Raw genomic sequence first — 13,175 nt, forward strand, 5'->3', positions numbered from 1 at the left:
CAGTTTACATGATTCACAAAAAGTAACGCTGGTGCACATTTCTCTATAACATAATCCAATAATTTAAACTTTTGTTCTAAATAATTTAAATATCAGTCAAATATTTAAAAAAACGAGGATTTTCCTAGCACTCTTGTAAAGGAATCAATGTATAGTTTGAAATGGGAAATGTAATGCTGCTGTCTGCCTCAAGACCATGCTTTTTTGTAGGCATTAAATAAAAACACTACAATATCAATGAACAAAAAGATAATAGTCTAGTCTATCTAGTTAAATTACTGCACTTTATTATTATTATCCATGGCACACTAATATTCTTCCTCATTTTTAGATGATGGATAGTCCAGAAACATATTCAAAACTCTTCTTTTGAAACAGCATTCAATAGATACCAAACGCTTCCTCCACAGTGACTATTTTTAAATAGAGATACTCTGCTTCAGCATCACAGTGGCTTTGCTTCTCCTGTGGGGCTCAGTGGCTCACAGAGTCAGAGTCCCGCCCACATCCGGACTACTGTCTGTTTCAAAAGCAGAGTGCATAAATGTCAGCACATGTCATAGCTTGCCTGCTTACATTTACACAACACGTTGCAAGCCTTGAAATCTGTGACTTGTTAAGAAAAACTGAAATATCCTGTATGTTAAATAGTTGAAAGCCTGTTAAGCAAAAGTATGATAGTTAGGTATATAAAGCCATCTTTTGGAAGCCTAAAGTTTTAATTTTTTATTTGTTTTATCATAATAACTAAGATAAGGCCTGTCTGCCAGTTCTAATGGTAGCGTGTTCATGGTAGTAAAAGGGGAAATAAAACCCTAAACCACAAGGAGCAGGAAATGGCTGCTGCATAACTCTGTGTCAGTCGAAAACTTCATGCTGCTGCAAGCACATTGTCAATTTGGCCCCAACCCTTTCAGTGACGTTGAAGCAGCAAACCTAAGTCTATGAGAACTCTGACATCTACTGGTAAATTACAAAACCTGAATTGTTCATCTGTGTTTGCTTTGTGTAACATGGGGTGTCTGAATCTCTTGTATGTTTAGGGATAACTAGTTTGAGGAAGGAAGAAATGTGAGGAGACGATTTGCATTTGCTAGCTCAACAGAGCCCAGATTTATTACCTCACCACAGCAACAGTTAACCTGAGGTTGAGGTGTCCCCAATAAGTCAACTCAATCAGGGTGGCTAATCTGCCGCTTCTTTGAACTTCACAAACACAATGTAGCAATTTGCACATATAACCCCTTTGGCCAAGCATGTAGATACTGCTCAGCCATTAACCAACTGTGGTGGACACCTCCCTCAATAAAACCACAGCTACACATTACTCATAAGCAAGAACTAATACCCAGCATTACAATATTTTTGCAACAATCTCCTTTTCTTACTGAAGCGTTTGAAAGGCTTGAAAGCTCGCTAAAGATGCAGATGTGTTCAGTTTGTCAATACTAACATATTTGTTTGCCTAAAGCTATCATATGTACGTCTAATTGGACAAGCATCTAATTTTGTTTTAGATTTATAGTGACTATTTTTCAAAAAAGATAAAGTGTACCATAACATAGATGGGTTTGCCTTTTTTGAGGATATTTAATGCAAATGAAACCATGTATGATTTCATTAAAATGAACCCTACAAATTGTTGAAGGGCCCCCGCCCACCTCATGGGCCCTAAGCCTGCACTGCCTGTTATTTACGTCCTTTTATGGCTGTAGAATAACAAGAAATGTGGAAACAATTACAAGAAAAAAACACCAAAGTCCCATTAAGAATGTTAACGAATGAATAAAGTTACACCCGGATAAAACTATTTTTTAAAGCCAAAACAGTGTGCTTGGACAGTTTGGAAGGGTACAATGACTTGATTTCAGAATTGTTGCTATTATCCCCTAACATTCCTTCAAATGTGCCTTGTTATGAAAAATGGGAGGAGCAGTTTTGTTTAATTACCCCTCAAAGGGTGCCCCTCAATTTTGAGAACATTATGTTTAAGGCGTTCTGCGAAACTACCCGGCTCCATATCTTCAACGTCATGCATCTCGAAGATATGCTTGACACCTGTTGAAGAAAACGTAGTTACTTAAAACAGATGAAACTCCATTCAACTTGAACTGTAAAGTCAAGCGTAATGAATGTGATAAAACATTGAACAAAGCAGAAAAAAAACTTACCCTGCACAACCCTGCACATAGCACTTTTTGAGCTAGCATACTGCATTCTACTTTTCATAGGTCCATTATCAGGAGCCCTGAAAGGAAAAATAATCTTATTAAGTGTCCCACAGAGACTTTACTTCAAAACATTCAAACACGTTTCCATAGGATAAGAGTATACATTAAATAGGATTTTACAAAATCCTTCTCCTTCTAAATACAGAGTATTTAGGCTTCAATAAAAAAAAAGACCTACCACATCATAAAGATCAGTTCCTCTTTTCGACCTGACTCCTTGGTGTCAAAGTGGCAGTCATACAGGAAGTAGCGGGACTGGTCCGGCCGCATCAGATCCTTGATGAACTTGAAGACATTGTCCACGCCTTCCAGATCTTTCTCTCTGTAAATGTTCTCCACTTTAATTTCACCATCAATCCAAAGTTGCACGATTCTTATACGTTCCTTCTCATCATCGTCGTTTTTGACTACTTTCATGACATTGAAGATCTGCTTCACCTCGTCAGCAACTTGTACTCCAGACGCCTGTTTTGAGAAAAACACAAAACATAATATATTAATACATTTAAAATGTATCCAATATACAAACATTTGAAGTTATAGACAGATCACAAGAGTAACACACAAAGTTACTCTGACCTAAGATTTTCATCGTCATAACTCCATTGTAGCTATGTAGGCCTACGCATGACCAATAAAAGCCTTGAACTAAAGACACAAGAAATGCCTCACGGTTGTATGCCTCCACCAACCAGCCAGTACGTCGATGTCTGTCTAAAATGTGATCACTCTGTTCATATCTCCTAATAGACATTTCTGTGAAATTGTCATAATTATCATGGATTCTTGTGTTATGGCCAAAAACAATGCTTTGTGAGGACATATTGACACTTGACCAACAATAATCCTTTTTTCATCCCTGGGACCAAGTGAACATTTGTGGCAAATTTGAAAACTGATTTAAGTTTACCCATTTGGATAAGATTTTGTGTGTTCAAAGCGTCTGGTACTAACCTGTGTAACAACAGCTAAAGATACTTTGCTGATCAGAGATGGGGTTAACTGTGGTTCAATTTAAGCTAACTGTCAATGCAGGCCCTGCTGGCTCTGCTCCCCACGAAGCAGCCTCCCAGCAGTGGTGAGGATGAGGCAAGAGTATGAGTCGTTTTTCCTTTTTCTACCTCCCATTTAATTATAATTTTTAAAAAAACTTGCAAAACGTTTTGGGACCATTGCAAATCTCAGGTCAGCTCCACCCTCTCATTCTCTAAACCTAGGGCTGTCTGGGGATACAGAGACTCACCATCACCCCAGGAGAACCTCTGGTACTACAAGACAGGCCATACCAGGGCTAAATGGTTAACATGCTTATTTCCGTAGGTATCTCTGGAACCCAACACATCGACGTCCTGGAAATAACGTCAACTCTGTAACCTCTTCACATTCTCTTGGGTTAGATATAATGCTTTCAACTACAATTCAGGCCAAATCTTACACATTAGCACACTAGCTGCAGTGCTCCATGCTGGGACCCACCTCCCCTGTTGGACCATTTTGAGTCCCGGGTGGGAGAAGGAACTGACGTCTAAAAGTATAACGCCAAGGTAAAAATTACAATCATATTATTTCGACACTGTAGCTAGCTATTCTATTGTCATTAGCAAAGAAAAGTTAAGATTAGCCCAACAACCCAATTAAAAAAAATCTTAATTTAATAATTCAAGTTTATCTTACCTAACTTTCTAAGTTAGGTAAGATATGTCGAAATATTAAAGTTGGGTTTTATATAATAAAATATAATATGGGACATGTTAACATTCTTTATTAATAAGGAATAATAAGAAAATAAAACAGACAAGATTTTCCGTGATGAATAAGCGTTCCCAGGATCTGAAGTAGGTCATAGCCTGGTGCTCTGCACTGGGAAGCTATTCAACATGCAAATAAACCAGCTTTGAACTAACAACATGCCATGGGTCTTGTCATATTCTAGTCATTGTGAAACCATTTGGCACAAAACGACAAACAAGCAATTATTTCGTAACAAGTTTTAAGCACGAACAAAGCACCACACCTTGAGCAATCCCAACCCAATAGGTTTCACTGAGAGCAGAGCTCTCTTTCTCATGAATGCCCTGATCACATTCACACATTTATCCATCGATAACTTGAAGCTGCCCAGTATACAGATCCATTGGCCACTGAGCAGGGCAAGGGCTTTGCAAAAGGTAAATTCAATGGTGGTTATGAGAGAGAGGAAACTGCTGTTTTTCACTTTTCCAACCCTGGTCTTCAGCTTAGTCCTCTTTCATTTAGGCCACCGCTAAACTGTCTTTTTACCTAGCAAACCATTCCATCAAGAGAAACATCTGAAACAAATCTTACACTTGATATAACGACATATAGGCTAATACAGTTGTAGTGTAGTGTATGTAGTGTTAACATGATAATTATCACTTCAATCATCTCTATTGCTCGTCCTGTGGGGTACAAAACTGCCAAGGAAGTTTAAATTATACAGCACAACACAATCCAGCCAAATAATTTGTAAACGCTACTCACCATGTTGCCTCTGTTGTGTAATGGAAATAAGCTGCAATAATCAAAATGTTGCAGGGTAATAAGAGCAGGATGACTCATAAAGGAGGAGCCAGGATGAATGAGCACACCTTTCAAACTATTTGTGTCACATGTTTAAGGGTGTTTCATATCTTACCTGTTTGGCAAGAATGAACACAAAACTACGATTACAATTTGAGTGGAACAAAGTGCACCCATTGTGGGTAGCATGTGGGTCCTTTTTTCACAATTACTGCAGTCGACACCTTCAAATCACAATTATGTCACGATTTTAGTTTTGTCTGTCTTGTCATGGTTTTATTTTGAAATTCTGTTCTTCCCGTGTCTTGTCTTCCTTCCTGTGTTTGCCCTCCTGGTTGCGGTCGGATAGTTTAAAAATCAGCTCCTAAGTTCTAACCCTATCTCCTATTCCTTGACCTCTGAGTGAAACGTCACGGGGTTAAGGGATAGTGGATAGGAGAATTCAAAAGGACTTAGGAGAAGAGACTGCGCTACTTTAGAGAATCCGAATGCACTTTCACTATCCGACGTGTTTATGATGCGCCAGCGGACGTCATTTTGTGCGTCTGCTGCTGTGGGGAAACTATGGAAACTACAGTTCTCATTCATAACACTCCGTTCGATGTCTCACTATGGGATGCGCCTTATCGCGGAGCAAACAGAAGCATCAATCTCATTACGCCAATCCTGATTGGCTGGTGATCTTGACGTCAGCGTCAGGGAATTCACCCCCTATAAGTAGCTTGCGCCACAACGCATGCGTCATTCAAACACCTCTTCTCGCTTCAGAGCACATCTCTACAGTAGCCGGGCAAGCTTCACTGTCCACAGACTGAACCCAAATACCCATTTCAGTCGACGGGCGCTCGCCGGCTACTCCTTCTGCTTCGCAGGAAGACGGTAGTACTAACGCCAGTTAGTATTAAAATCGACCTCGCCCTTCTCTCCCGGAAAGTAAGGTAGGTCCAATTTTTTTTTTTTAAGCTAGCAGCACACCTGTTGCTAGCTCGCTCCCTCTCTACCGACACCACGGTAGCGAGGAAGTTTTTTCTTTTCTCTCCTCCACGGAGGGGAAAAGGATTAAAAAGGAGCATACTGCCACACCAGTCAGTATTCTCCGGGAATAAAAGACCCACACCGTCCTTTTCTCCGGATTAAGGACAAGGTGGTTTTATCTTTTCTCCCGTCCCACCTGTCGAGAGCGGGCCCTCTCCACGCCACGAGGCGGCCAAGATGGACGCCCCTCTCCCTCACACCAGAGGAGTCAGGGACTCGGTGGCTCGACTCGGTGGCTCGACTCGGTGGCTCGACTCTGCGGCTGCGGGTTGAAGATATCGGGCACAGACACACACCAGGTCTATTCGTCCTGCCTCGGGCTGGAACACGCCCGAGGCGCTATCGACAACCCCGGCTCATGCGGACATTGCGTCCGCTTCACTGTTAAGAGCCTCCGCCGACGGTTAGCTCGACAAGCTAGCCTGTCGGAACAGGACCCCCCCCATGTCCACGGACCCGCCGACCGGCAGTCAGGACACGGGGGCGTCCGCCACAGAGAGTGAGCCCCTCTCCGTGTCGGTCTGGGGCTCACTATCTGCTATGGCTATAGAACCAGAATCCCGCGCCCTGGCAAGCCGGGACCCGGTGACGGAAAGACACTCCACCAAGCTGGGGCTCCCGGTTAGACCTCACCATGGTCTCAGCTGCGGAGGATGTCCTCGGACCTGACTACGAGGAGGACGAAGAGGAGGACGCCCTGGCGTTCCTCCTGTCCGAATCAGATGAACAGGAAGAGGACACCTTCATGTCACCGGCTCAGGCTGCAAAGCCTGAGGCAAGTGCTGTTCTCCCGGGCGATAGCACACCAGCTTCGCCCAGTCTGAGCATGGACCTGCAGGCCGTGTGTAAACGCGCTGCGGCCAGACTCAATGTCCCGTGGCCCGAAATGGCCAAGGAGACCTCCAGGTCCCGCTACGAGGGAAAACATCTTCCCCAAGCAGCGGGGAAAAAGAGACAACTCCTTCCAGTCTTCCCGGAGATGTTGGATGAGATGTTGGTCTCGTGGAGAGACCGGACCTTCAGCAACAAGGTCCCAATCCAGGGTGCCTCCTCCCTAGACTGTGACGGAATGGAGAAGCTCGGCCTGCTCTGCATGCCGCCCATGGAACCGAAGGTGGGCCCGTCACCAAGCAGGAACCCCACGCTGCCAGCAAAGTCGGACCGTTTTCAGTCAGCAATGACTGAAAAGGCCTACAAAGCGGCAGCGTTGTCCGCCAGGGCCCTGAATGTGTCCTTGCTGTTAACCGCTTACCAAGCGGAGCTCTGCGAGGACCTGTCGGGCAATTGGGATCATGGTGGTGCAGGAAAGAGCGAGATGGCTCAACCTCACCAACCTCCCAGACCGGGAAAAGGAGGATGTGCTGGATATGCCCATCGTTCCCGAGGGAATTTTTGGCTCCGCTCTCGCCTCCATGCAAAGGAGGTGTGAGACGAAGAAGAGGGAGGACGAGGCACTCCACCTCTGCCTTCCTCGAAGGGTCCAGCCGCTGCTCTCGCAGCAGCAGTCCTTCGCCCAAGCTGCCTCAAACTCTGCTCGGTTTAAAACACCGAAGACGCAGAGGTCGCAGCCCACCCCGAGTCCTCAGCCCAGGCTGGAGACAAGGGCAAGTTGGCCGAGAAAATCTCCGGTTCCGGCTGCAGCTCAGGCGCAGCCAACCCAGAATTTCGGCCTGCAGTCGAGGAAGAAGAAGCGAGCGGTGTGACAGCCCCTCCTTCTCCCCTCCGTGAATGTGTTCCCGCCGCCTCGAGAGATGCCTAAACACCATCCTCAAGTCCGCACAAACACATGCTGATTGATTCCTCTGTCATAAAACATTTGCCGCTGACGCATCAAGGCTTCAGGCCGAGGGCGCAGCTAAAAAAAATGAAAAGAAAATCAATAAAACCAATAAACAGCCCCGCCAATTCTTCCCCTTTTGAGAGCAGCTACGGTATCTCTCAAAAGGCGGATTATTGACGGGTCTGTGAAGGCACCACCGTCACGCGCATGCGCAGTGCCGGCTGGGGTCGTAAGGGCTCCACCGTCACACGCATGCGCTGTGCCGGCTGGAGCTGTAAAGGCACCACCGGCACGCGCAGGCGGAGACGGACCACCAGCGCCAGCCAATCAAATCCCGTTTCGGAAAATCTGACAGCTCAAGCCGTAGCCAATCAAACCGCGTCTAAGCTGGGAGAGATATCCCGCCGTTCATTTCTATATTTCAAAAAAAGTTGGAGGAGAAACTAACTATCGCCGTAGTAAATCACCCGGTTTTGTATGACCAGACCCTCTTCACCTACCGGGATACAAACCGGAGGAGCCAGGCATGGAGGGAGGTGGCAGAGACAGTGGATGAAACTGGTAGGTTTTCGCCTGTTTGGGGAGTTTATATATATATTGCTCCCATAAAATCCCCGGGGGTTTTTGCTTTGTATGTCGGGGGCAGGAGATTTATGTGATTGGTTCTTGGTCGCGTTGCTTGAATAAAATCCCCAAGCTACAGACACGCCCAGCTCCAAGCTTTTTTTGAAGCTGTAGTGTGGATCAGCGCCATATAGATAGAAGAGTTACGACACCGGAAGTCCAAAAATGGTTATCGTCACGTGTAGTGCTGCGTACCTGGACTCACATTCAGGTTCAGGTCCGGACTCAAGTCCAGAGGTTCAGGTTCAGGTCCGGACTTATAAGTCCGGACCTGAACCCATGGCTTGTGTCAAGTTGTGCGAGTAACTAAAGTGAACTTATTGTGAGCTAATTATCAATTGAAATTAACTCATAAACAACTGAAATTCAAACTCGTCAGGTTTATTGTGCTCCCTTCCAACTTGTGTCTACATTTCTCTAAAAAGTACAAATGTAAAAAAAACACTTTTTTCCACTTAGTCTACAAATGACTTATGACAGCAACTACAGTGAACTACTACAAAGTTCAATATAATAATAATGTTTACATTATACAGTACATACTACATACATAGTGATGTACATACATACTGTTAGAAATTAAAATCAATGTTGATATGGCGTAATTTTGAATGAAATACACTATTTAATTTAAATCAGTTTTATTCTGAAAATCCGGAAGTTCACACTATTTACTTAATACTTTTATTCTGAAAATTCTTCACTTCCGGTTAGCATTAGCATGTGGGGAAATGCTACGTCTTCAAACCGTGAATCGAAGGTGAAATGACATGTGATGTTGTACACTGAGCACACTGGGATTAGCACTCATTTATTGACACTGAATCACGTTTATCAGGGAATGTTTAAATAACCACAGACACCAGAATATACGTAAGTGCTAGTTTTTTTGCGAGTCCAAGTACCGGTTCCTGACGTTCCGGTTTTAACCGGACTTGAACCGAAACTTTTTACAAGTCCAGTACCGGTTCGGCGTACCGGTACGCAGCACTAGTCACGTGGTTCATGTAGCCGAGGATCGTTCCCCGGAAGTTCATGGCGGGCAATGTGAATGCATTGATAACAGGAGATAGAACTACGATTTTTGTTAATTATTAGTGAATAAAGGTTTTGATTTGCAATATTTATACAACAAATCGATATGTGTATGTATTTACATCAATATGTTTTAAAAAATAAAATCGAATTTGCTAATATTAAGTGATAATATTAGGATTAGTGTGAACAACTAGTTTACATGTTACTAACAGTAGCTTGTTAAAGAGCCTGTTGCTGTTTATTTATAGCTTTGAATTCTTTCAAACCAATATTATCTTCTTTAACTTGTATGGTAGTCAGGAGCATCACTTTCTAATGTTTATTGATACATTTAGAGGGAGGGGATCTAAAGTAATGCTTTAAAATTCAGATTGGATTCATTTCTACCATTTTCTTAAATTCATGGTAGTTTCAGTAATCCCCTGGTAATTGAGGACACAAGTTATCTAAATGACTAATGTCATCTTTATGGCTTTCAGAAAGGACAGGAGACCGACAGGTGACTATCAAAGGACTAGCAGCAGCAGCAGCAGCAGCAGCAGGACTAGCAGCATAAGCAGCATATTATGATGTTAAATGTGTTGTTTTAGGAACATCCATTGCAAATACATGGAATTCAATACACATTGAATAGCATATCATGCAGTTTGTCGGTGCCTTTTCCTCCGTGTTGTCCTGGTTTGCTGTGCTGCCTCCTAGTAGCCACCATGGTTTGCTGTGCTGCCTGGGGATGCTCAAATCGCTCAGAGAAAGGAGTACGAATGTACGGCTTCCCCACTGACACAGAGCGGAGGAAAAAATGGCTGGCTCAAGTCAGCAGGAGCAATTTCACGACCAACAGCAACACAATATGTGATGTAATTATATACAAACACTGCATTTGCACTTTTTCATAAAACGAAAACCACACCATTGGGAAAGCTTAATGTTTTGTTTAATACAAAAAAACAGGGAAAGGCTTGAAAAACACAGAGTTGAGACTCAGGGTGAGGGTCTCAGTGCAGGTATTCAGGCTCCATTGAATCCCCCTCTGGTTCTTGTGCTGAAAGAGGGAGTAACAGACAGGAGAAAGGGTTATACACACACAGCAGACCTATTGGATGGGAAATGCCTTGGGGAGATAAGGTGTTTACTTATATAAAACAGTAGTATTAAACGTACCTTGTGTTTTCACTCTCACTTAAGTCCCTCTCCCTTTGCCATCAATCCAGAATCAGCTGAGCTGCAACATTATACAGACAGGTAATAATCAACAGAATCACAAGGACACAATATGGCTCTGCTAAAAACACTCACTCTTACACGCACCAAAGTTATATTTATCTAATATTTAACTCCCTCCACCCCCGCATACAATCCCGTTTAGAAGCCCCTCTTCTCTAATTCAACAACGTTGGACGAAATGACATTAAGAGAACGGAATTTACAATTAAAAGGCTGTTCAACGTGTGTTGCTAACTTGCTTCGGTATGCTAGCTTAATCTGTTATCTGTAAACGTTCCCTAAATCTACTAATTTAGGGATAATCCACTGACATCCTTTAATACACATGTTCATTTGAATCAGATGTACTGATAATATCCGCAATATAAATCTTTAAACTTCTTCTTACCTTTAAAAGTCCGTCACGAACGGTGTATTATGCTGCAACTCCACAGCTCTGCCAGCCTTGGCGCTAACTTCCGGGGAACGATTGAGAGGCTCCACAATCCGCCATTGCTGTAAAAAAGTGGTCCATTGGAGTGAACGGAGATGTCGTAACTCTTCTATTAAATAGCTCTGGTGTGGATGCTCCGTTTAACTCTGATGTTTCCGTCCTAGCCCGCAACGTACGGGCTGGCGGAGATATATCAGCTGTTGTGCGGGCAGCCATGGCAGCCCCCACCACACAGGGACAGATTGTCTCAGGCGGGGGGGGGGGGGGGGGGGGGGGGGCACTATGGGCCTGACCCGTGAGTGGTACAATCTGAATACAGTGGGACTCCCTCAGAAGGTGATAAACACTATTCAGAGTGCGAGAGCTTCCTCCACCAGGTCTCTTTACGACTGTAAGAGGAGGGTGTTTGAGGAGTGGTGCCTTCAAGAAGGACACATCTCTTTTCAATGTCCTGTCGGGGCGATTTTATCATTCCTACAGGACTTGATCGATAAACACAGAGCTTTCTCCACGATCAAGGTGTACCTGGCTGCTATTGCTGCATGCCATGTGGGCTTTGAGGGTAAGACGGCTAGCCAACATCCTTTGGTTTGCCGTTTTATGAAGGGAACTCGCAGGCTCCTCCCTGTCTCCAGGTCGCTGGTGCCCTTATGGGACCTGGCAGTGGTTTTAAATGGGCTCAAAATGACCCCATTTGAACCCCTGGAAGGAGCTGATATGAAACATCTGTCACTCAAGACAGTGCTGTTACTGGCCCTGGCATCCGCTAAACGGGTCAGTGATATCCATGCACTGTCTGTACATCCCTCATGCACTCAGTTCGCCCCAGGGCAAACGAGAGTGTTGTTGAAACTAGAGCCGGGACTCGATTAAAAAAATTAATCTAATTAATTAGAGGCTTTGTAATTAATTAATCGAAATTAATCGCATTTTTAATCAAATATACATATTTGACCTGAGAACAGTGAGAAGCAATTTTCACATGGATTTTACTCCAAGTGGTCTACAGTCGAGTGCAATCCAGTGAGTTGGTTATTTTCTCAGACATGGACTTACTTATCCTGGCCCTGAAACCAGTCATCTGGTTGAGTGTGGGTTGGGTCAGGGTGTGGTTCCTTGCACTCGGAGTCGGGCTATCGTCCACGCTAGCTGCTACATGCTTTGCATTTAGGTGATACTTTAGGCTTGATGTGCTGCGGTGATATGCAAATTCTTTTTTGCATAATTTGCACACAACCGTGCTCTTATCGACGCTTCCATCCGTCCGTTTTTTAAAACAAAATGTCCCATCCACGGGGCCGACCAAAGCGGTCTCATCAGCTTGTTCGTTCATGTTTGACTATTGTTCACCGTGGTTTGTTGTTGTTTGAAGTCCCATGCTGAAGTCATGAACGTTAGTTGGTGCTCCAGTATAATTGGTACGCCTGAAACTCATCCAGTGAGAAACGTTCCGCTGTGCAAAAATAAGTGCGATTAAAGTGCGATTAAAATGCGTTAATTTTTGTGTAATTAATTAATCTTAATTAACGCGTTAAAGTCCCGGCCCTAGTTGAAACCCAACCCTGCCTTTACACCAAAGGTGGTTGGTTCGTGTACCCCAATTGACATTGAGGCATTTCCTCCGCCGCTGGTTTCCTCCGGGGAGCAGCAGCAGGATCTGTTGTGTCCAGTCCGGGCTTTACACACATATATAGACAGATCAAAGGAGCTTCGTCTTAATGACCAACTCTTCGTGTCCTGGGCTAACCCTCACAAGCCTGTTACTAAGCAACGGCTCTCCCACTGGATTGTGGGGGCAATTGCTGTGGGGGCCGTACAAGTCAGAGCTCGCAGGCACCCTCGGGTTCGCGAGTTTTCTCTTGACTCAGGGTCTGGCGGCATCCTGGGCTCTGTTCAGGATGTCTCCCTTTCAAGACATTGGTGCAAGCGGTGAGCTGTTACTCGCTGCTCACTTGTGTCCGCCTTTTAACAGTCTGGGCGTTCTACTCCCAGGTTGACTCAAGCAGTGCTGGGCACCTGGTTGAGTCGGAGTCCTACCTGTTAAAATTCTGATCGGTTGGCGATTTTCGAGATAAGCTCGTCTGGCAATACGGGAGCTACAATATCCCATAGTGAGACATCGAACGGAGTGTTATGAATGAGAACTATAGGTTACTTACGTAACCCCAGCACTCAGAGTAACATGAAGTGAGATGTCTCACCAGACGGCCCTCCTTGCTATGGTGAAGCGAGAAGAGGTGCTTATTTTGAATGACGCATGCGTTGTGGC

The 13,175-nt window shown here is 44.3% G+C and overlaps 1 protein-coding gene across 1 annotated transcript; it reads right to left on the reverse strand.

Annotated features, from left to right (window-relative positions):
• Window positions 1–1,083: 1,083 nt before the first annotated feature.
• On the reverse strand, window positions 1,084–4,801 carry LOC117459905 (cofilin-2-like). Its single transcript, XM_034101077.1, has 4 exons — window positions 4,734–4,801; window positions 2,410–2,696; window positions 2,172–2,248; window positions 1,084–2,058 (listed from the first exon to the last, which is right to left on the reverse strand). Exons 1-4 carry the CDS (start codon window positions 4,734–4,736, stop codon window positions 1,943–1,945), a joined length of 483 nt encoding a protein of 160 aa, XP_033956968.1. The 5' UTR covers window positions 4,737–4,801; the 3' UTR covers window positions 1,084–1,942.
• Window positions 4,802–13,175: the final 8,374 nt, after the last annotated feature.

Source organism: Pseudochaenichthys georgianus, chromosome 15 (genome assembly GCF_902827115.2).
Source record: "Pseudochaenichthys georgianus chromosome 15, fPseGeo1.2, whole genome shotgun sequence".
Taxonomy (NCBI): Eukaryota; Metazoa; Chordata; class Actinopteri; order Perciformes; family Channichthyidae; genus Pseudochaenichthys; species Pseudochaenichthys georgianus.